The 23,032-nt window shown below is 47.2% G+C and overlaps 1 protein-coding gene and 1 long non-coding RNA gene across 5 annotated transcripts in view; both read left to right on the top strand.

Annotated features, from left to right (window-relative positions):
* The window catches only part of FOXP1 (forkhead box P1), a 493,878-nt gene that overhangs the window by 331,724 nt on the left and 139,122 nt on the right, over positions 1-23,032 (top strand). For all 4 annotated transcript variants that reach the window (XM_040994813.1, XM_040994814.1, XM_040994815.1 and 1 more), the window contains one exon: positions 19,567-19,683. In XM_040994813.1, the coding sequence (XP_040850747.1) occupies positions 19,567-19,683 (117 nt within the window). The remainder of the gene's footprint in view (positions 1-19,566; positions 19,684-23,032) is intronic.
* LOC121165845 lies at positions 879-12,844 on the top strand. Its single transcript, XR_005885325.1, has 3 exons — positions 879-2,739; positions 12,757-12,761; positions 12,833-12,844. It is a non-coding gene; the product is annotated as an uncharacterized LOC121165845 (long non-coding RNA).

The following is a 23,032-nucleotide window of genomic DNA, read 5'->3' as shown; positions in this document are numbered from 1 at the left end:
AGCAGTTTGCTTTTCCTTGCAGAACCTGTCAAGTTACTCGGGTGACAGAAAACAGGACTTTGATTATTAGTTCGGGGCGAGTGGAGAAGTGTTTAAGCAGACAAGACAAACAGGTAGTTTGGTTGATTACAGAGGAGGAGAATGTTGAGACGACGGAGCAAACGCAAGCTCAAGGGCATATCCCTGAAACGCTGGGCCACTGTGTTCTTTAAAAATAAATGTGACAGAACCCTCTAAAGTCTGCAGAAATCTGAATTTTCTTGCTTTTTTTTTTTTTTTTAAAGCATCCTGCCTATGTAAATGTCACCACTGAAATAGCTCAGGAGCAGGTTTCCCACCACTGTGGTGTTGTGTCCCGGTGTGCACGGAGGAGCTGCTGGTGGTCAGGGCTGAATCCAGCCGGGGCACCACTTCCCGAGGGGTGTGTGTGTGTGTGTGTGTGTGTGTGTGTCTGTGTGTGGCTGCTGGCAGACCCACTGTGATTTGGGCACGTGTCGCCTTCACCAATTTCTCTGTAAGTGCTCAAGGCAACTTTGAACGTTACCTGCAGGCTCCAAGTGATCTTTCAACTTTGAAAGTGAAGAATGGCTTGAGGAATTCTTGTGGTTTCTTTGTCACTGAGCGAGCGCGCAGCCAGCTACTGTTGGAGGCAGAGCTCGCCGAGGTTGCCTACAAAGGGCAATGTTCCAGTGCGTTTTCTCCTCGAGTGTGCTTCAGCCACACAGCACTTCCTGTTTATTCAAACATCTTTTTTACCACTCGGCAACCCCCGCTTCACAGAAGCAGCCAGAACCCCATCTACAGCAAGAAGACGGAAATCCAAAGGCAGACAGAACGAGCTCTCGCCGTCAAACTCTACTTCTCTGTAAGTGCCCAGAGAGGGGGAAAAAAAAAAAGAAAAAGAAAAAAAGAAAAGACCATTTTTGCTGGGTTAAACTTTTAGACTGGGACGCCTTGCTGGCGCAGACATCCACAGAAGGGCAAAATGAGATGATCCAACTTACCGTCTTTTCCCTCCCCCTCCCTCTCCTCTCCGCCAAAGGCTCTCCCCCACCTCCTCCTTTTTCGAGATTTGCGAGCCCTGGCGCCTGCTTACTCCTCCTTTGGTTCCCTCTGGTTTTGCAACGTGTCTCGGGGTGTAATCGGTAGAGAAAGCAGCCGCGTGCGGTCGGAATGGTGTGGTGGGCTGCAGGCAGAACCCCCGTCTGCTTCCTGTGACACTGTTTCGCGTTGCCTTCTTCCTGTTATCACCAGCCGGGGCGAGAAGGGATCGGCGGCTGTGCCGTCCTGCCTGCGCCGACACAACCGTCCTCTGCCGTTTGCATCGTGACATTGTCATCCTTTGTGGATGGGGGCTTGATAATATTTGTACCAATTTCATGCCAATAAAAGTCAGACTGCTGAACCACGCACGGTCATTATCTCATTTATATGACTATTGTTTAAATGGAGGGGGCTGCGAGAGAACAGAGAAAGCCTGCCTCACTTTGCGCGATGGTTGTTAACTTTGATGTTGGAAGGCTCTTTTCAAAATTTCCATTGTGGATAATTAGTATGGCAGGGAAAGCCCTGGAACTTGGGCGGCCTCTGCTCTGAGTGGAAGAGCCGGGTAACGGCTCTCTGAGCCCTTCCTGTTGAAATGACTTTTTAAACACATGCTGTGACATTTTTAAGACAGGTTCCGCCTTTTCCCATCTGTAGTCATCCCTCTGGCCTTTCTCTCCTCCCTCTACAACCCCCTCCCCCACCCCGGGGCCCCCAGCATTAGTGTCATTAGTAAAATCAGCCAGGTGCTATTTTTTTTTTAAGTATGTATTGGTCATGGAATAGACAGGAAATGGAAAATGAACTCTTTAGATCCTCAAGAGAATTCTAGTAAACTCTTCACTTTGTTTGTTAGTCCCCAGACTAAATATCCCTAAATGTTGGTGTCTAAAACAGCATCTGTGAGAACAGAGAAGGAAATAATGCATGCTGTATAGTTGTCCAGGCTTCTCACAGAGGAGACCTTTAAATAAACAAGTTTATGTGTGTATGACTTTGACCAGGATGGCTTTTTTTTTTTTTAATGTTCAAAAGTTGTTCTACTTTGTAAGGGAAAAAAAAATGATGTTTGTGACTGCCTTCGAGACAATTTGTTTAACAGTAGGAGTAATTGCAGGAACATGGAAAGAGTGACTGAAGGCATTTGCTCAGATCTGAGTGTAGGTGTGGGGGCCGAAAGCAGTGTGGGAACAGTGGGCTGCTTTTCTTAGTATCTCCGTCTATTTGATGACCATCAAATTTCCCAGCTCGCTGGTTTTGTTTTTTCTGGATGGCATGTTTGATTATTTATCAGAAGGGAAGGGAGTCGCTGAAGCAAATAAACATGTGACCGAGGTCTGTTTTGTTTTCCACTCAGAGAGCCTGGCCCTTTGACAGATATAGAAAATAATAAATGCATTGTTTTACGATGAAAGGAAATTATATGTCTCTCTCTCTTTTTTTAAAAGAAGGCAAATTAGTTAACCCTTAAGGTTCAGGAGATTTTTTTTTAAATCAAATTTGAATTTTTTTTTTTTTTTTTTTTTTTGGCCTGGTGAGAATCTGCCAGGCCTTTTACGCTGGGAGTGAATCTATTGCGGTACATGGGTTTTGGGGATAGGAGTCCCCAGGCTCAGTTGTTGAGTAGTTTGGCTTTCCTAGGTGCTTTGCCTGGTTGTGCTTGCCTCAGTAGCTCTCTTTATGGAGTGTGTGTGTGTACGCACATACCTGCCTTAATTAGTGACACCACTGGGCAAATCAACAGTTGTTATGGTTTTGTAGAAGACTTTGTTTTGACTTTAGCTCCAAACATGAACAGCTCAACTAAAAGGAGATATACCACAGTGTTCTGTTGGCCGGCCTATAACGTCATTGATGGGAGGCCAAGGTTTTGGACCCCTCTGAGAAGGCAAAGCACAGAGACCTGTCTGTGTCCTTCGGCGCCTTCTCGCCATGGACGCGGTCATGTGATACTAAGTGAGCGCTGTGATCTCGGATCCTCCCGAGGCCACGGGGAAAGCTTGACTCCACCTGAACATGTAGATTTTAAAATGAGCAAATGAATATTTACCTTTCATTTCATTTGAATTCACAGGTGAGGCTTGCTTGCAGGTGTGTAGCTGTTCTCCATGCATAGGGAGTCGCTGACATCCAGGAGCTCCGTGGCACATTCTGTGGAAAGCAGAGTGTGCTCTTCTGTAGGGCTTCCTGCCTTGCACACCTCGGAAAAAGGGGTGTGCGTGTGATCCCAGCACAGTGCCTGGCCCGGTTGTCTCCTGCTCTGTAAATCACAGCTGAAAATCTGTCCCGTTGCCTATACTGTTTTGGAATGTGAATTGAAAATATGCACACAGAGGATTCCCTCTGCATTGACTATATAAGGGAACAGTGCAGCGCACGCTCCAAGCGTGCAGCTTCCCCCCCGAGCTCCTGCATGGAGCTGGGAGGCTGCTCTGTACCGGGTAGGACCGCAGGGGGGGACAGGAGCCTCTCTGCCCCCCCCCCGTTGTCCTGTCCAGTGGCTCTCCAAAGAGCTGGTCGGGTTGGATAGTCACACTGCACATGCAGACAGAAGCCTTTGTTGGTCCACATCAAAGCATCTGACTAATATGAACTCGTGAATACTCACAACACCCTTGGGACATAGGTAGGCTGCAAAGATGGTCCCACTTTTAAGATGGGAAGAGGTCCTGTTGTGAAGGGAGTTGACGATTTCTGGGTGCGTCTTGCGCCGAATGCTCCGGCCGGACCTGGCAGGGCTGTGATCTAGATGCTGCGCCAAACATTTTTCCTGTGACATCATCAGGCCTGACCACAGGCGGTCTCATGAGAAAGTGTTTTGCCATGAAGATGCTGCACTGGAAACTGCAGCCATTGCATGGCGTGGAAGATGGTAGAAGGGGGGCGCACAAAGTAAATTGTGCTTTATTTTAATCTGTTTGGGGACAGAGTTGGGAGATATCTTTGAAAAGATGCAGTATGGGATAGAAATTCTGGTTGTTGTTTTTGCTTCACTCTGATTCAAAAGGGTGTTGGCAATTTAACCTTCACAAACATCCAGTCCGTTGTTCTCTGCAAACAGGTAGATGCTACTTATTGGCTGTGTACAAAGTCAGTCAGAAGCCGCTCTGTAGTTGCACGCCCTGGGGACTCATTACTTGAATCTGTGTGTTAGCCCTCAAAGTTAGCCTGTCCTTCTGCAGTTCCCATAGACCCAGTCCTCCTTCTGGCAGTTACTAAGCAGTCTGTGGGCTTGCACTGGCATGGTGATTGAGACTCGGGATGCCTGTATCCATTACTGGAGTGCCCGAGTTCGAGTCGCGGCTCCGCTTCTCATGCCAGCTTTATGCTGATACCTTGGCATGGAACTGGTGACGCTCAAGCACGTTAGGCCTCTGCAGCTCATGTGGAAGACCAACATGGAATTCTGGGTCGTTGGCTCTGGCCAGGCCCAGTCCAGCTGCTGCAGGCATTTGCAGAGTGAGCCAATGGGTCTGAAGGTTAACCTCTCTTTTCTTTATCTTTGAAATAAATTTTAGAAATCGAATCCTTTTTTCAAAATTAAACTTTTTTTTAAGTTAGGTAGCTCTTGCTGCCCTCAGTCTTGTGTTGAGTCTCTTTCCAAAGACGTTAGAGTAAGGGGGGACTGTTAGAGTGACTTCATTCCTACTTTGGTTTGTTGCAATGTGAATTTAGAAAGTAGCTTTGAAAAAACTCTATGCTCAAAATGTGTTTCAAATTTTAAAAGATAATTTTTGAAAGACCATAAATAATGTTTCTAGCTTCACTGAAGATAAAAACTACTTTGCTTCAACATTTGTTGACAACATGTCACACACAGATGATGACATGGCCCCCGATGTCTTGTTACATTCATTATTCACTTATGTATTTTTCATATCTTCTGTCCTGAACTTACTGCTTTCGTAATCAATAATAAAGCATATTTTAAAGTCGCTTCCGAGGCGCTTACTGGTGCGAGGCTAGCTTCCGTGTTTCACAGGCATCACCTATGACACAGGTAGCGTTTCTTCATGTTGTTATTGATCAGTGAACACACCAGGGCGCGCAGAGGTTGGGCAATGTGTCCAGCGTTGCACAACTGGCAAGCAGTAGAGGAGGGCTTCAAGTCTAGGCCCAGGGACTGGCGGGCGTTCAGCCACTGTGGATGCTGCCTCTCTGGACACCTGTTAGTGTCTGCTTAATTCACACTGGTGCTTCTCTGGAATTGCTGTGACTTCCTAAAGGTCAGTAATTCCACCCAAAATTCCCAGAGAACCCTTATTTCTTCATGTCTAGAGACTCAAGTTCCACCTAATGCTAGACTGTGGTTGCAAAGTTCCAAAGATCGTTGTCGCGCTTTGGGCACCCCCGAGCCTCCGATGGGCACTTTCCTGTTTTTAATCCCCACAGTTAAGGCAGTATTTCTACTTTCTCGGCCAAACCCATCAGAGTTCTTGTTCTTCAGTATTCTTGTCTACCAGAGGCATCAAGTCTACAGTGTCTACTGCAGAGGTCACTTTGAATGTGGCTTGGATTGCCTGAATATTTTTTTTTTCTACATGCATCTAACTTTCCTGTTTAAAAAAAATCTCATGTCAAGCAGACAGTTCTAGTTGCATGAGAGTAGAATTGCGCATCCATGACTTCTTGGGTGATTGGGCATTTTTGTTTGTGGCGTTCTTGAAGTACCTGGAGGACTGTGTGACCTTGGCTATGATGTGATCTTCGAAAGATCACATGAACTTTGTGTTGTGCGAAGTTGTTTAGAGCCAGACCAGATATAGTGTTGGCATTTAATCGATGTTGGTTACTTTCTTCCTTGCTTGGACCATCATCAACATCATCATCATCATCAATATCAAATCCTTTAGGCACCTTAAGCATTAGCCTCCCAGGCAGCCGTTGCTGCTGTAGTCTAAACATCATGCTTTGGTGCGTGTCAGAAGGAGCCATCATTTGCTTGGTGTTTTTGCTGGTGGAAGGAGCTAGGGCTTGAACTGCCGTGTGAGATAAGTCACATGGCCCTCTTGTCCTCAGTTTACCTTTTGTGCCATGACAGGTGACTACTTCTGATTCCTCTGAACTTGACAGAAGCGCTGAGGTTTTTCTCAATGCTTCTTTAAAGATGACAACCAGTGGTTTGCAATGACTTGGAGAAAGTAATCTTTGCTTTCCACCAACTAAATAATCCTGTTTTAGACAGCGTGTGTGTTGTGTATTACAGTCATCATTTTCATTTACTGAGTAGTTATTCTGAACAGCTGCTGTGCTTAGCACTTCTCATGCATATCGCGATTTATCCCCTCTGTGGTCCTGAGCTCTCCTGTTATGTGAATGGGGCATAGTAGTGAGATAGTCTGTATTTCTTTCTTTCTCTGCCTTCCAAAAACTAATAGAAGACTTTAGTAAGAGTACTATGCTGTCTTCACTCTTCTTTTCCATCATGTGTTTTATGCAAAAAATCTTTTTGGGAAAAAAAATCGCCTTGGCGCAGCTTAGGACAAGACTAAATAAGGGAGCAGAGGCAGAGGTGACGGTATCATCAACGTTCCAAGAGAAGATGGCTGAACGCAGGTGGCCAGAGAGGTGGAGACACGGGGAGTGCAGGCCGTGTGGTGTTTACCACCGGAAGGAGGAAGCTCCGGGTGCTGCCGCACACAGGTACAGCCGTGGACTGTGGGTCTGGGCAGGTCAGGGAGGGCCGCTGCTTGCAGGAAGTAAACTGTGAATGGAGTTTTTAGGGAAAGGTAGACTTTGCGGTATACTTGGATTTTCTTTATCTGTGGACAGACGACAAGGAGAGCAGAACTGCAGATGTGGCGGAGCCTCCCAGCATCCCGGGACTGGGAAAGTGGGATTGCAAAAGAGCCAGTGTGTGTTGTGTGGAATGAGGGAGGCAAAGCAAAAAGTGGGTGGCACAGCCCAAGTCCCTTTCCCTTCGTCCTGAAGGGCAAAAGGACCGCAGCCATTCTTGCCTCTGTGCTTCTGGGGCACTGCATGTCCACTCCCCAAGATTACCCCTGGACATCGTTGGTCTAATCAGTGACCTTGGTACAGTGTGAGTATCAAGTTCTCACCAGACAATCTTTGTTTGTTTTTGTTTTTCTGTCCTAGCCACTGACTGGACTTGTGACCTTGAATAGATCATTGAACTTCACAATTTCTATTTTCCTACTTTAAATCAGCAATCATGAAACTTTCACCTCCCTTAGAGGTATTGGGAACAAGAAATAAAATACTAAGTCCACAGCCATTAATGAGTTCAGTGCCTGGACCATCAGTGGCTCAGTGCCTTGTTTGTGTGAATGTTTTAACTGCTTTGGACAGGTTTTAAGCTGCACTTGCCTCTGTGTTTCTAAGCATATCTCATTTAAAAACACATTTATTCATTCATTTGAAATATTATGTGACTGGGAGAAACAAGAAAAGATGGAGCTGAGGTTTGGGAAGGGAGAGAGTTTCCATAGCAGCCATGTCTGGTTAAAGCCAGGAGCTGGAAGCTATCTCCCAGTCTCCCACAAGGATGCCAGCGGCCCAGTCACTTGAGCCATCCTCTCGGGCTTTTCCCGGTGCACAGCAGGGAGCTGGACGGGAAGTGAAACAGCTGGAACACAAATTGGGGCTCCAGCATGTGGTGCAGGCATCCTGAATGGAGGCCCCATTGCTGACTGTTTTCCCTTTTTTAAAAATTAATTTAAATTGTGCATTTTAATACTAATTTGATTTCCCTGAAACATGAATCATGCTTCTACAAAGTATTTTGAAAATGGTTAGTGATTTTATATAATGGCGCGTTTCTGTGTGAACTATGGGTAAATGTGATCATTATTTCCCCCTACGTAAGCACTAATATCATAATGACATTAAAAATTGTGTATGTCTGTGTGCAGATCTTTTTCTCCCACGCAGAAAACAACAATGTTCAACTGAATGTAAAATTTTAAAAAGATATTTTCAAGAAGAAAAAAATCATATATGAACCCCCAAAGATTTCTTTATTTCAATACATGTAATAGCACCTTCTAATCTTGTATTTGTATGTCAGTTTCTGTCCTTTAGTTGTTGCTGTTATGACAGACACAGATACTGATTCAGGGGACAGGCAGTTTAGACAGCTTTTGGAAAGCCCACATCTTGCATCCTAGTGCTTGGGCTCAGGTCCTAGCCATGTACCCAATTCCAGCTTCCTACTGATGCATACGCTGAGAAGACATGGCGGAGGCTGAAGTTTCTGGGCTCCTGCCCCCATGAGGGAGAGCTGGAGTGAGTACCGAGCTGTAGGACTTCCCCAGGCCCAGCCCTGGCCCTAGGTACACATCTGAGGAGTGAACCAGCAGGTTCCCCATTTCTTAAATTGTTATTCAGGTATAATCTGCTGTTCAGAATAATCACTTTAAAAAGTGTACGTGATTGGAGACCATTAGAAGTTTCTTCTCCCCTCTCCTGGCAAATCGAGGCCAAGAATACACAGTTCCACATTTTTTTAATGACTGATCTTGTTAGAGCCTTTTTTGGAAAAAGAAAAAAATTCCTCTCCTTGCCTTTTCCCCCCTTTTGTCTTCTCTGTTGCGATGTTGCTTCTAGATTGAGCTCGTTCAAACCTTGTTTAAAACCCTCTCAGTTGCTTTGTCGTTTTGTGTTCCCTGTTGGTTGGAATGTTGCCTGCAAACCGTTCTGGCTCCTGGATGCTTTGCTCAGAATCCCAGCAGGAGAAGGAAAGTCCTGGGAAACACTGCACTCGTAGGTGTTCATTGCCGTAGGTGTTCATCGCCTCTCAGGCGCCCTGAGTGCGTGCGACTTACGTTACAAGAGTGAAAGGGGACGCAGCACCATTTTTGCTTGAGCAGGATCAAGGTTCCATGCTTCTAGGAAAATCGTGGAAAATCCTCCATTATTTTAAGCAACATTTAGTCAGCTTCTTCCCCGGGCATTAAAATTAGCAAGTCTCACTCCAAGGTACAAAAAAGATGTGAATCTGCAATATTCATATTGAGAGTTGCAGGGCTGCACCCTCAGAAAAGGCAGTTGCAGAAGAGTGAGCTTAGCAGTGGATTGCAGGATCTGTTTGATTCATTTACCTTTATCTTTGACCTCTGTGTTTTCTGTTTTGCAAAACTTAGAGAAGGACTGGGCCTCTTGGTCTCCTTATTTATAAACAGTCTTGTCTCAAACCAGGAGAAACAAGAATTAGATGCCCTCTTGAACAGCACATCAAAGGCATTGTCTAATAAGCTTGACTGCTGCTTTGCTTCATCACAGTACTGCTGTTGCCCAGGGTCAAAGCCCCCTTGGCTGGCATCTCGCCAACCACCGTGAGCTGCACAGGCTCATGCTTGGGCAGCACCGGAATGGAATCCCTCCAAAGACCACGCAGTGCCGGAGACTCAGGGCTGGTGAGTCAGCGTCTGGCACTGGCTCCAGAAAGGAGCAGCCAGTCAGTGCCTCAGGAAGGTGGTTCTAGGGCCCTGTGTTCACGGGGGTAGGAGTCTGATGCTACAAGTTGTTTTCTCTTCCATAAGATGGCAAATGGACTGCCTGGCTATAACCATTCAACCTGGTTCAGCCAATTTTGCAAGAGAACATAGGTAATTCCCATTTGTATTCTTCTGGTCCCATGAGAATTTGTACCTTAACCTTCTTTGGCAGAAAGTGTCTTCTGAGATGCCTTCTAAATGAAAAGAGTTAGCCCTTTTGGTAAGAGAATATATAGAATCTGATAGCCCCATTCTGCTTCCCGGGGGTCCCTTGGCAGAGGGCCGCCCCTGAACACCATGCTCAGATCTCTCCGTGCCCGTCTCTGTGGCTGCTACATGGGGTTGACAATGCATGGTGCAGAGCCAGCGCCCCCGTGGCTCGATTCTCAGCTCTTGTAAAGAATAAAGGAAGAAAAGAATAGTATCTACTGTGTGTTCCTAAGAAGATAGATGCTAAATAAATTGTCAACATTTAGAAAACAAACATAAAACACAACTCCCAACCTCTTCCAATGCTCACGTCTTCGCAGTATCTGTTAAATACTAAAATAAAAACAAAACAGTGTCAGTGTTGCCAGCAGTGGTTCAGGCAATTGTAAACTCCTGTCCATGGCCACAGGAGAGAGCTGGCTGTGCAGGTAGATCTGGAAAGAAAGTGCAGGTTGGTGCAGCACAATTAAGTGGTCCAGGGCCTGGAGAGGATGCTTTGGCCTAGCTCATCTTCTCCACTGCATAAGGCCGCCTGACAGAGTCTCTCTGTTTACAGTTAGGATAACTGTGATGATGGGGAGCTTTGACTTTGCCATTTCCTGTCCCTTTGAACTTGAACGCACTCTGTTGGAATGCTGTGCCTGCTCCATTTTTTTCACCAGGTCCACCTTGCGTTTATCTCACGAACTCACTTCTAAGACAGTGGCGCGGTTGTTGTAGATCACACAATCTTCTCCCCCGCCCCGGGTGCTGTTACTGCGTGCCCTGACATCCTAGGATAGCTTCTCGCACTTTGCCAACTCCAGGATAGATGCTGCTGCACAGACCCATTGCCCCCTGGGTCACTGATTCACACCCAGTCTCCTGATTCATCTAAGGCTCTGCCGTCTGCCCCCACCTGCCTGTGGGAGCTGAGTCAGGTGAGTTGGACTACCAGTGAACGCTCAGAAGCCACACCCTTATTTGCAGAATCATAAAGGACACTTGGCAGCGACTAGTTCAAGGGGAGTGTTAGCAGCTGTCTGATGAATTCTTGTTACCCCTCTGCATGTCGAAGGGGAAAGTATTTTGCGTTTCACTTAGGAGCCCAGAAACGTGAAGTTGATTTACGTTAGGGCTTTCTTGTGTGTCTCTAATACTTGCATAAGCCTTTACCATTGAAATGTTTCCTCCAGCATCTGAGACTTCCACGACACTAACTACAGTCCCCTGTGAGACCAGTTTGCTCCTCATTGTCCTCTGATAAATCCAGCACTGTCTGTCAATCACCCTAATGTTGTCAAAACCCCGTTCAGAGTACCGGCTGCCGTGGGCTGCACGTGATCCTGTGCAGACCCGTCTAGTCCTGCAAGCTGGTGTCTGTCGTTCCTTTTGCATTCCTGCCATCACAGCCCGTGGTACTTAACTGTGTCCGAAGCTGGCCTCTCCCTGCATCCTTAGTCCTGGGTCTTGGCACAAGGCACTCACTGGTCAGGGTCAAGCTGTGCGAAAGGTTCAGGGCTCCTGCTGAGATGGGAGTTGGTTGCTGAGGGTGAAACAAAGTCACAAATTAGTTGGGAGGGACAGGCTCTCTAGATGGGCTGAAAAGTGTCCTCAGGAGATGAAAAAGGACACGGAGAACCACTGACTCTTCTCCTGCTCAGCTTCCCAGGCTGCCCCCCCTTTTTTAACTAGCCTTTCCTCCCACCCCCATATGCACAGTGGCTGTTGATTAGCTCATGAAATTATCTGAGAAACAGGTTTGATCTTAAGGGGTGGGGAGAGTCTAGGGAAAGAAATTAGAGGAAGGGTGGCTGACTCAGAACAGCCTTTAAAGCTGGAAATGGGACAACTTCTCAGGGCAGACAGGAAATAAGCAGCTCTCTTCCCTGGCCACCGAGGCGCGGGCTGCCTTTATTCCTGGGCAGCTCAACCCAGCAGCTCACACGGATCTGAACTGCTGTAAATTACCCATGGGAAGAAGCACGTTATTTAATGTTTGCAGCAAGCCTGAAATGGTTTCAGCTACACAAGCACATGGATGCATTTTGTTTCATATCCAGGTTCCTTAAAAACAAACAAACAAACAAATGCAAGTTGAGTTTGAACTTGAAGAACAGCTCATTAATAATGTCCTGGCTTCCTAGCAGGACTCTGACATTCTTTTGAGGAAATGATTGTTAAGACGTGTTTGCATAAGAGTCTGTCTCGTGGAATCTTTAGGAACCTTAGCATATAGAGAGCAACCCAAGGCAGGAGTTGGAAAATTTCCTGGAATGGGCCACGTAGGAAATATACTAGGCTTCCAGGGCCATTCCATCTGTGGAAAAGGACTCCGTTGCATAGCAAAGCGGCAGTGTTAGACTCTTTGTAAACCAATGAGCTCAGCTGGTCCAACAAAATGTTAACTAAGTAAAAAACCACTCTTATCTCATTTTAGCTGGACAAAACAGGTGAAGGGCTGAATTTGATCCACAAGCTATTGTTTGCCAGTCTATGACACCAAATTTTCCCTGTCTTGATCGGTGTTACCAAGTGTGTTGTGTGAAAAAGTTTTGTGAAGGTTTCGTCCTTTGCCAGCTCACTCTTCATGATTATGTATGCTTGCTCAAACCATATTTTATATCAATGTATTGATGTTTCGTCAAGAATGATACACATGTTTTTGAGCATTGGCCACCTTGATAAACAAGCTAAATATAGGATTACCTAGCCCCGATGTACAAACACCTGCTGTGAACTTGAGATGTACATAGCATAAAAGTTGTCAACGTGCTTATGTAAAACATAATTTATAAAAGCAGATGGTGCCTATTTAGCAGGAATGAGAAGTCACTGATGGGAATGAGATATTCTTGAGACAGTGGAGTGCCCAGGACGTCACAGACACCCAGCTAGCAAACAGACGGGACCTGACAAATTAACCGCTCACTCCACACTGGTCTTGCTGCCTTCCTGTGAATTCACAAAGCTAGCTGTGGACCAGGGCATACCAGCCATAGGCCATCTCTGGCCACTCATGGAGACCAGAGCAGAGAGAGATACCAGGCAATGCCCAGGGGGGCAGGTGTGGTACCTGCTACTGCCCCTTGTCCCTGGGAGCTCACAGAGCCATTCACTGGAGCCTGTTGAAGGCACCTAAGTGTGAGTGTGTGCAGCCGGGTGCTAAGTGCCCGGTGTTATCAGTCATCTCCACTCGGTGACATCCTCCAGCTCCGTCTTGATTGTAACGCAAGCCTAGCATTCAAATACAGCGCTGAGTTATCCAGTGCCAGGCAATTGTCACATCTGTTAGAAAGGAAGTGTTGACTCAACCCAGCCCAGGAACCGCCACCGAGAGTAAAAGGTCTCCGGAGATGGGATGGGGCCTTGTAAGTTATTTACATTAACAGTTGGTCTGCAACTGGAGTCAGTAGCTGATCCTTACTTCTTCAGAAATTCTTTCATTTATTCATTCCTTCCTCAACTTGCTCTCCCTGTACAACCTCACCCCCCATCTCCTGCTTCCTCCACCCTACCACACACGCACACGCACACACACACACACACACACACACACACACAAATGTGCACACTGTATTATTTTTCAGAGGGTCTAATTTAATTGCTGTGCATTTTAACTCTGGTTGAGATACTGTTTTGAAAGTGGAACAAGTCCATCCTTCCTCCTTAGCTTTACTGGGTTCTTGATGAAGGACATTGTTCTTGTTTTGATGCACTGTACAGATAAAAATGGCTGACTCGTATGATCTTCATGTATGGGAAACACACCGGCTGTGTGTCCCCAGGAGCCGTTTCTAAAGGGAATTCTGTCAGTCATTCCAGATTTTCCACTCAGCAGTGAACGAAAAGAGGATGGTTTTCCACCAATAGCAGATGTGAGATTTGTATTCTAATGTCCCAGTTCATGGTCTTAGGCATTCAGGATTTACTGCCCCTTGTTATGTGAGACAATTTGAAATCTACATCCCAGTGTGCAGTAATCCATTTTCTGTTACTGTAACACAGTCTCCGGGCAGGACACTTTATAAAGAAAACAGGCTTATTTAGCTTGTAGTTCTGGAGATTCAAGAGCCTGGCAGCAGCATGGGCTTGGCTCTGGTGAGGACCTCCTGGTTGATGCTGTCGTAGTAGGAGTGTGCAGAAGAGAGACGAAGGGAGAGAGGGATCACTCCCCAGGACAGGAGGCCTTGTTCCTTCGCGTGATGACCACGCAAGAACTCACCAGGGTCGCATGAGAGACACCTTAGTCCATTTCCATGGGGAGCATCCCCATTGGCTGTCCCTGAGTCCCATCTCTTCAAGGTCTCACCATTCCCTAACTTGGCCGCACTGAGGACCAAGCATCAACCATCAACCAGACCGCAGCACCGTGGTTTATGTGAGCACCATGGAAAATGAGGAAAGAAAATCCCTTCAGTGATGGATTTCAAAGTATGTCATACGTTCTGATAAAGTGGGCTTCTAAACTCTTGCCGAACCCCGAGGTGATTTAAAAATTTATGTTTATTTACTTTTATTTTGGGGAAGGTACTACTTTGATCTAACTTTGCTAACATACTCATGCTTAAAGGCCAGGGAATTTCCAGGATAATCCATGGCAGTTCCTATCAGTGAATTTTCCTCTGCATTAACGTTCCTTCCCAAACAGTTGTTATTTGACCTGCCGGGGTTGGTGTGCCTGACTGGGGCGTGGAGGCCAACTTGCTCATTCTCACTGTGCAGTGGTCCGCCTGGGAGGTTGACTAGCGTTTCCTTTTTTCCCCCCGCCTCCCTCTGTGACTGTCCTCTGGGTGGGCTCTGAACGAAATCCCGAGAAGGAAGAACTCATGATGCGATGATGTAAGTTCAGTCCCTCCACGCAGACTGAGCAGCGTGTTCGGCACGCACAGGGAGGTTCCCCCAGCCCTCACCCTTTCAGATCGATACTGTTCGTCCGAGAGGGGCAGCAGCACCTTGCGAAATGTGTCCTCTCTGAAGAGAGCCGGCACAGGACGCACGTCGGGGACCCTTGGACCTGAGTTCCCTCCTGGCCTCTGCTTCTGCACGCTGAGAACACGGCCGTATGAGGGAAGCCGTGCAGATGGCTCTCCGCGCTTTTCTTAAGGGTGCTGCACATCGTCCGTTTGGTTGAAATAAGCAATGGATTTGCTTAGGTTTTGTTTGTGTTTGGTTTGGTGACTGAGCGCCAGAGGCCCGCCTAGTGGCACAGCTAGTTAAGCTGCCCCCTTTGATGCCAGCATCCTATTGTTTGAGTCTTGGCTGTTCCGCTTGCGATGCTGCTCCCTGCTGAGGTGCCTGGGAACGCAGTGAAAGATCGCCAAGTCACTGGTTTCCTGCTGCCCGTGTGGGAGATCCAGGCAGAGTTCCAGGCTCCTGACCAAGAGAGGGAGAAAACAGAAGATCTTTCTGTTTGTCCCTCTCCTTCTTTCATATTTATTTACTTCTTTGAAAGGCAGAGTTAGAGAAAGAAAAACAGAGAGAAAAATATTTTCCACTTGGTTGTGCATTCCCTAGATGGTTACAGTGACCGTGTCTGAGCCAGACCAACGCCAGGAGCCAGGAGCTTCTTCCAGGTCTCCCGCGTGAGTGGCAGGGGGCCCAACCATTTACATTATCTCCTGTTGCTTTTCCCAGAATAGGGAACTGGATCCAAAGTGAAGCAGCCATCAGCACCTGAACAAAATGTGGTATGTCAGCTTTTTACCCACTACAATGCAGTTCTGACCCCCCAATAAATGGCTCTTGATAAAAGAGTATCAGTTCTCCCTGTCTTGGTGAGCATGGTAAATTATGTGAAGTTGGGCCTGACGCAGTAGCCTAGTGGCTAAGGTCCTTGCCTTCCATGCGCCCGGATCCCATATGGGTGCTGGTTCTAATCCCGGCAGACCCGCTTCCCATTCAGCTCCCTTCCCTGTGGACTGGGAAAGCAGCCAAGGATGGCCCAAAGCCTTGGGATCCTGCACCCACATGAGACCTGGAGAAAACTCCAGGCTCCTGGCTTCTTCTGATTGGCTTAGCTCAGCTTTGACCACTGTATCCACTTGGGGAATGAATCAGAGGACGGAAGATCTTTCTGTCTCTCTTCTTCTCTGTATATCCGACTTTCCAATAAAAATTTTTTAAAGATCTTTTAAAAATTCATGTGGAGTCATCACCACATTTTGTTTTTATTGGCTTTGTTTTGATATTCAACGTGGGGGACCTTTCTCATCCTGCCGGCCATATTTCTCTTTGCAATCTCTTTCCCTTGTCACCTGCACTTCCTCTGTCCACCTTCCCAGCCAGCAGCCAGACCTGCTGTGCCCGTCGGCGTAGTACTCCGCGAACTCTGGTGGCAGCGCTTAAAATGAATAACAGTTCCTTTTGCCGCATCGAAACACCCTGCAGTCTCCAAGGGGAACAGCCACGGGAGCATGCGTGGTAGGGGGAGAAGCTAGTGCCCCTTCAGGCACCTTGCAAAGGGACTATTTTTCTTACTTGATATAAATGAAATCTTCACTCTGCCCACTATTACACCTACGCATGTACTGAGCGTCGTCGCCAGGGAGACCAGGACACCCGGCGTCCAGTGATGGTGCGGCGCGGCAGAGCCAGGCGGCTGGCATCTCGGGCGGCTCTCCCGGGCCACTCGGCGTCCGGATGCCCCGCTCAGACAGCCCCCTTTACCCATCTCTCTGCCTGCACATCGCATCTCAGGCGCTGGGGAGTTCAGGAGGCAGGTGATCTGCCAGGACAGGCTGGGAGCCGGCCGTCTGCCAGAGGAAGGTGGCACAGTGCTTCCACCTTGCTGAGATCTTGCCTTTGTCACCCATTTTCCCACGCTGCCTGTGCACGTCCCCCTCACAGGAGCGCCACTCAGCCCTGAGAATCTTCACCATATTCTTTGTCACAGGGGGTACGACCGTGATCCTGGTCCTTCTAGAAGTGCAACTCCTGGAGGGCCAACATTTTTAGGTGTCAGTTTCTGAATACTAGGCTGCTTCAAGGCTTGGTTTTCCCTTTCTCAGAAATTCCAGACTCGGAACCACCCCCCCACCCCACCAGCCTCTCTTTCTCTTCCCCTTAGCTGTGCCGCTGTAACTTCTTATGTCTAATTGCTTTCATAGATGAAGACTTTTCTCATCTTTGGGAAACACTGATCTTTTTAAAGATTTATTTATTTTTATTGCAAAGTCAGATTTACAGAGACAGAGAGGAAGATCTTCCATCTGCTGGTTCACTCCCCAAAGTAGCCGCAACCGCTGGTGCTGCGCCGATCTGAAGCCAGGAGCCAGGAACTTCTTTCGGGATCTCCCACACGGGTGCAGGGTCCCAAGGCTTTGGACCATCCTCCACTGCTTTCCCAGGCCACGTGCAGGGAGCTGGAAGGGAAGTGGAGCAGCCAGGATATGATCTGTCATCCTTATGGGATCCCAACACATACAAGGCGAAGACCATAGCCGCTAGGCTACTGCCCTGGGCCCTGGGAAACACTTTCTAAGACTGTACCATCAGTTCCTTGGGCTATGTTGATTACATCTTTAGGCACTATTTCTGCAAGGCCATTAATAGTTATCACATAGAAATGATCAGTGTCCTCTTCAGGGAGTCCCATTTTGTCTCTGAACACTTGAGAATGATATTTAATGAGTATTCATAACGTCTCTTCCACGTGCCTTCTTGGTTCTCAGCTTAATTGAGTCAAGAAACCCAGCTGGGACCCGGCATGGAGCCTTGTGGTGAAAGTGCCTGTATTCCACGGCAGAAGGCCTGGGTTCACGCTCCATCCTTGCTCCTGACCCCAGCTTCCTGCTAGTACGGGCCTTGGGAGGGGGCAGCGAAAGCTCAGGGGACTGCATTGTCGCTCCCTAGTTTCAAGCCAGCACCCCAACGCCCTAGCTCAGTCCAAGGTTTTACAGTTCCTTGGGGAAGGAACCAGTGAATGAACACGCTCTCCAACTGCCACTCAAATAGAAGCAAGTACTAATTAAAAAAAAAAGCGCCTTTTCCTGTGATTCTCTGGCACACGGTCTCCTCCTGCCGTCCTCTGTAGGGAAGGTGCGCCTGGTCATTACCCGGCCTTGTTTTTTGTTTCCTTTTGACTGCTGCGGTAATACAGCTGGTAGACCAGGCAGGCATCTCAGAAAGAAAAAAAAAAAAACCCAAGAGCCCATTCTGCATTCCGACTGGGGTTTTTATGGATTTGGGTATAAGCCCTCTGTTTGCGTCCCTCCACCATGTGTGAGATGTCTCCATGGATGGAGGGCTACCTGGGTGTGAAATTCCCTAAAGTTCTTCCGAAAACTTCCTAGTAGCCCCCTTGGTACAGTAGGGCAGATACGATATTTTCTAAGCTGACCTCAGGAAGGTGGTCCCCAGAAAAGACCCACCAAAATAGGGTCAAATTGTTATTGAACAATGTCAGGATTTTTGATATGTAAGTGCTGATTGGCCTGTCCATTTCTTCCCTCATTTAACCACACAGACGTTCCCATTTTCTTGGGCCCCTCTTAAACATACACACACAGACACACACAGATACATACACACACACACACACACAGAGTTTATCTAGCTGCCACATTCTTACCAGGGGTGAAATGAATGAAGATCCAACATCTGTATTTTCTTCAAGTGGACAAAGGGGTTCTAGACCTGCGCATGAGTGTTCTCTTTCCCATGCTATTCAAAGGTGGCCCGGGAAAAAGATTGTCTTGTGCCATCCAGAGGGCTGGTCACTTTGACCAGCTGTTTTAAATTTTTAATGACTTATTTTGTCAATTATTTGAAAAGCGGAGAAACAGGGAGACACACACAGAGGAAGAGGCCTCCGTCTGCAGGTTCCTCCCTCTCCACCATGACTGTCGGTGCTGTGCCAGGATGCCGCCAGGAGCTCCAGCCTCCATCAGGAGTGTCTGGCACCCAAGCACTTGGGCCGTCGTGCACTGCCAGGTGCGTTCGCAGGGAGCTGGGTTGGAAGAGCAGCTGAAACGCCAATTGGTGCTTCAGTGTATACAGGAGCAGCAGTGACTCAGTACACTACTCCTCAGCACCTGCCCTCGGCAACAGTGTTTTGACAATTCATATCCTCATGAATGTTTACGGATGACAATTCTCGTTCTCAGTTAAGCTTTTAGAAAAGATTGCTCAGTCCTACGTCCAACACTTTCGAAGGTTCTCCTGTTTTTTGTCTGCCTTACCCGCTAGTCATAACTACCTCTCCCATTCTATCTTTACAATAAAAAAAAAACACTGCATACTATAAACATGAAAGTATTGTTTTGCATTGGAAAATCCTGGTTTATTCATAACGTGTCTGCAAACAATGGTTTGAAGTTGTATTTGTTGAGTTTTTCTCTTCTACGATTTGTGGTCCTCCTGAATATGTGCTGTCTGATGGATGCTTTCAGTATAACCCTTCCCATGGTGCCATGGCTTTGCTGTGTGGGCACCCCTTAACTTTTCTTCATGTACTTCCTTGCGGATAACTTGATTTCCCACTTTTCTCCAAGAAAACCGGGGGAAGCTGAAGGGACTTTGGAAATGGGCCATGTACTGTCCCCTAAGTTTCTGTCCTTGCCATCCCCCCTCAAAGCCCCAGACATTCCTATTTTCAACTCTAATGGCAGATTTAAGGGGGAACATGGGGTTGTCTTAGGTGGCTGGGTATACCTAAGAAACAGAATGACACTGGCCAAAGCAAGAGAAACATAAGCTAATCCTGGAAAGTGTTCCTAGCTTGTTGGGAGGTTTTATGTGCTGCTGTTTCATTTTGCCTGGAAATGGAACTGTCAGGACCCAGCCCATCATCAGCTGCACTCCCTGGAATCTTTCTGGTGAGCAAGTCCCCAAGCCCACATTGTGGTAATGCAGTTTTCTCCCATTTTCCTCCCAGGCTCTTCAGGTGGCAAGACAGCTCCTTCTGCAGCAGCAACAGCAGCAGCAGCAACAGCAGCAGCAAGTTAGTGGATTAAAATCTCCCAAGAGGAATGACAAACAACCAGCCCTTCAGGTGACAATTCTTTAAAAAAAAAAAAAAAGATGTTCTGCCATTTCGGATTCCTGATAAGCAATTTCAAAGAGAACTGTGTTGAACATTTCAAGTCCCATAGAAAAATCTTCTAAGAAAGATGCACTTTGTCCTTCATTAGCAGAGGATGTAGTGGGGGTGGGGACCGGTGTCCATTTGAGCAACAGGTGTGCTGTGCGGAGGGAGAAGCCTTACTGATGCGCTTGTGTCATAGGAGGATGAGGAGCCACTGGTGTAGGATTGCTTAGTAGGTAGTTCCGCTGAAGAGAAGAAAACATAGGACCCCGGCAACATGGATGCTTCACAGAAATGGAGCTAAACGATCAGTCTGGGTCAACAGTCAGCCTAGCAGAGAAGATTCTGGGTGAAATGGCTGCATCCTGTGCTGGAGTGCCTGGATTCAACTCCCGGCTCTGGCTGCGGCTCCAGCCAACTGCCACTGCAGACCCTAGTGGTAATGGCTCAGATAGCTGGGTCTATGCCACCCTGCGTGGACACCCGGACTGAGCACCTGACCCATGGCTTTGACCTGGCCTTTTTGAACCAAGGTATATTTTTAGCTCCAACGTCCTCCAACAGTGAAGCATCTTTCTGATGGGTATAGAAATGGAATAAGTGCATACTCCCCTCCCCGTTGTGTACCGTGCTCATTTTGCAACAGGAAGTATTATTGGGCCCCCCTCCAGGGGAGAAGAACTGGGTGGAGGTATTTTTGACAGGGTTGTATTAGCATATCATGGATGGAGGCCGGAGATGCTGCTAAATTTCAAGATGTTCCCACACAACATAAATAATTAGCATCCTGCAATGACAGTAGCCAGGAAGCGACACTGGGCCTGTGGACGATGTGGTCGTTTTCAGTACCGTGCCTAGTAACGAGTGTGATATGTGCCCTGTTCTCCAGCAGGTGTCTTTTAGGATGTTTCTGAGCTATTAATACCAGATGGAGAGCAGTTTCTCTGTAAAGATACCAAAGAGATTGTTCCAGCCACTTCTCATTTCAGGCACATTGAGGGCAAGCAGTTAATGGAGTAGAAGAAGGAGTGAGTTCATAAAAATCTAATTTGGATGTTTTATTTGAGTAGAAAGTTGTAACAGAAATTTCAAGGAAACCTGACTCAGAGTGTCCATGCTCATATTCAAGGTCAGCGGTTGCAGGTTCTGGGGTGGTTAAAGGACCTCCAAAGCTGGGGCGAGCATCCCCCAGGTGGGAGGCTGATGAGATTCTGAGGGTGGGCATTTGGGGGGGACAGATTCTGTGAGCAGTAGGCGATGGGTGTAACTCAGTGCCAATCATTCTAATCCTAGGATGAAGCTAAATTCTAGCCTGTGTTTTCACGGGTCAGGGTGAACCAATATCAGTCCCCAGATTATCCTGCAAAGAGCAAACTGATCTTAGGCAGAAAGTTCTAGTTCCGTAGCTACCTGGGCAACTGTGACTCCCCAGAGAAAGTTGGATACTTTGTGGATGCCTTATTGGAGAAGAAGTTGAATGGCACTGCCCACTGCTGACTAACGCTTCTGGACGCAGTAATTTGGTAAACCATCACCGATCTCTAGGCCTTTTCATGTGTGTGAATGCAGGGGACGTTTTTAATGAGGTCCAGCACCATTGAGGGCCCGTGGCAGGTGCTATCAGAAGCGCTTTGTTGCGCAGGTATCTTAAGAACAGCTCTGGAGGGTGAAATGTGACTGCGTTGACCTTTCAGCTGTGAGCTTATTTGTCAGGATTCAAATAAGTTGAAAGGATCAAACCGAACAGTTTCTGTAGTCAGCCTGGGAATTGTGTTTCAGAGGTCAGCAGCGGAGGCCACACTGCAGATTCCGTAACATAGCCAATTGTTGGTACATATTAAAGTACCGGGGCATCTCCTGCAGTCAGAGACACAATTAAAATTCTAATTTATTAATGTATACAGGGAACTAGCCCAGCCTGTCACTCAGTGATTCAAATGACTGTCCATTCGTTTTGCCTCCCTCTTGGGGCTCTCACAGTCTTAAAAATACCGTGAGTCCTCTTGAATTTATCAGACCTCAAGTGCGTTGGAAGATGACAATATATTACTGGCGGGGAATCCTCTCCATAGTAGAGCTTTGGTTAGAGGTAATAAAAAAAAAAAAGTAGACACATGCAAGTCTGTCTGATCATACTGCTCCTCGGTATCGAATATCATTTGTGATTTTTTTTTATGCTAGATTTATTTTCCCTCATGCTTGCTTTTTTTTAAACATATGGCATTTTTAGGTAACTTCTTTTCAAAGATGAATGAAATTTCTTGAGGGCTAAATTTAAGAAGCAAAGTGGCAGGGGATTTCCTTTTGAGGACTTCTTATCATCTTGCCCGTGTAGGGATGTTAGCCATCATTCCAAAGAGAATATCGACAGGGCATCATCTTGGCAAGCGCAGGGTCCAAGCCAGCCTCACACGGCGTGCAGAGCATCTCGGATTTTGGAGAGGGGAGGAAGAAGGGACCATCTTAAAGGCTGGTTTTGCTGCAGAAGGTGCCTTGAGTCTTTGCTGCCCTCTAAGCTGAGTGGAGCTTTGACAAGGAAAAAATGCAGACCGGTTTTAAGAGTTGGCTGGGGGCAGAAAAGGACTGGTTGACCAGACCCATGTGTGCGCACACACGAGCATCTATGGCTCAGAGCTGCTGAGCGTGCCCTCCACTGCCCGCTGCATGCAAATTCAGTAAGCTTGATTAGCTTGGCCAGGGTTCCACAAACATCAAAGAGGAATGAGTAACCTAGGCCACAGGATCCGTTAGCTCATCCCCAAAACACATCTAGAGAAAGAATAACCTTTACATTTAAATGTATCTTGCCATGCTCTGTCCTTGCTGGGGTATCACACCCAGAGTGACTCTGAAATGAAAGGGAAATCCTACAGCCCATCTTAAACAGTTTCCACGTCTGATCTTGGTACCCTTTGTCACCAGAACTGAGAGGCCTATTGGAGCGAATTTCAGAGCTTTGTAGAGGAAGGCTTGACGGATTTGATCTGCTGATAGCTGGAAAGGGGTGGCGGTGGAGAAAGAGACCCAAATCCTCAAATATACTGTGACTCATATTTTAAGCATATCTCACACTTCCCTGCTTTATGTTTGGCAGTGCTATCTGGTTTCACAGGCAGATGATACAAACAAAAGAAAATGGAAAGTTAAAAAGAGGCTAGAACTGGTTACTCCATAGAGATCATAAACTGTGGTCAAGCATCCCTGCTTTGGACTAATTTCAGGGAGACAAGAATAAATGAGAGAGAAGGAGCAGGAACATAGACGTTCTGAACCAAGCCAGAGCCGGCCGCGTGCCTGGCTGCCGTGACGGGTTATT

Source organism: Ochotona curzoniae, unplaced genomic scaffold, assembly GCF_017591425.1.
Source record: "Ochotona curzoniae isolate NIBS_2020 unplaced genomic scaffold, NIBS_Ocur_1.0 contig_908, whole genome shotgun sequence".
NCBI classification, from domain to species: domain Eukaryota; kingdom Metazoa; phylum Chordata; class Mammalia; order Lagomorpha; family Ochotonidae; genus Ochotona; species Ochotona curzoniae.
Note: the sequence above shows the minus strand (reverse complement) of the source record. Positions and strands in the feature narration are given on the sequence as shown.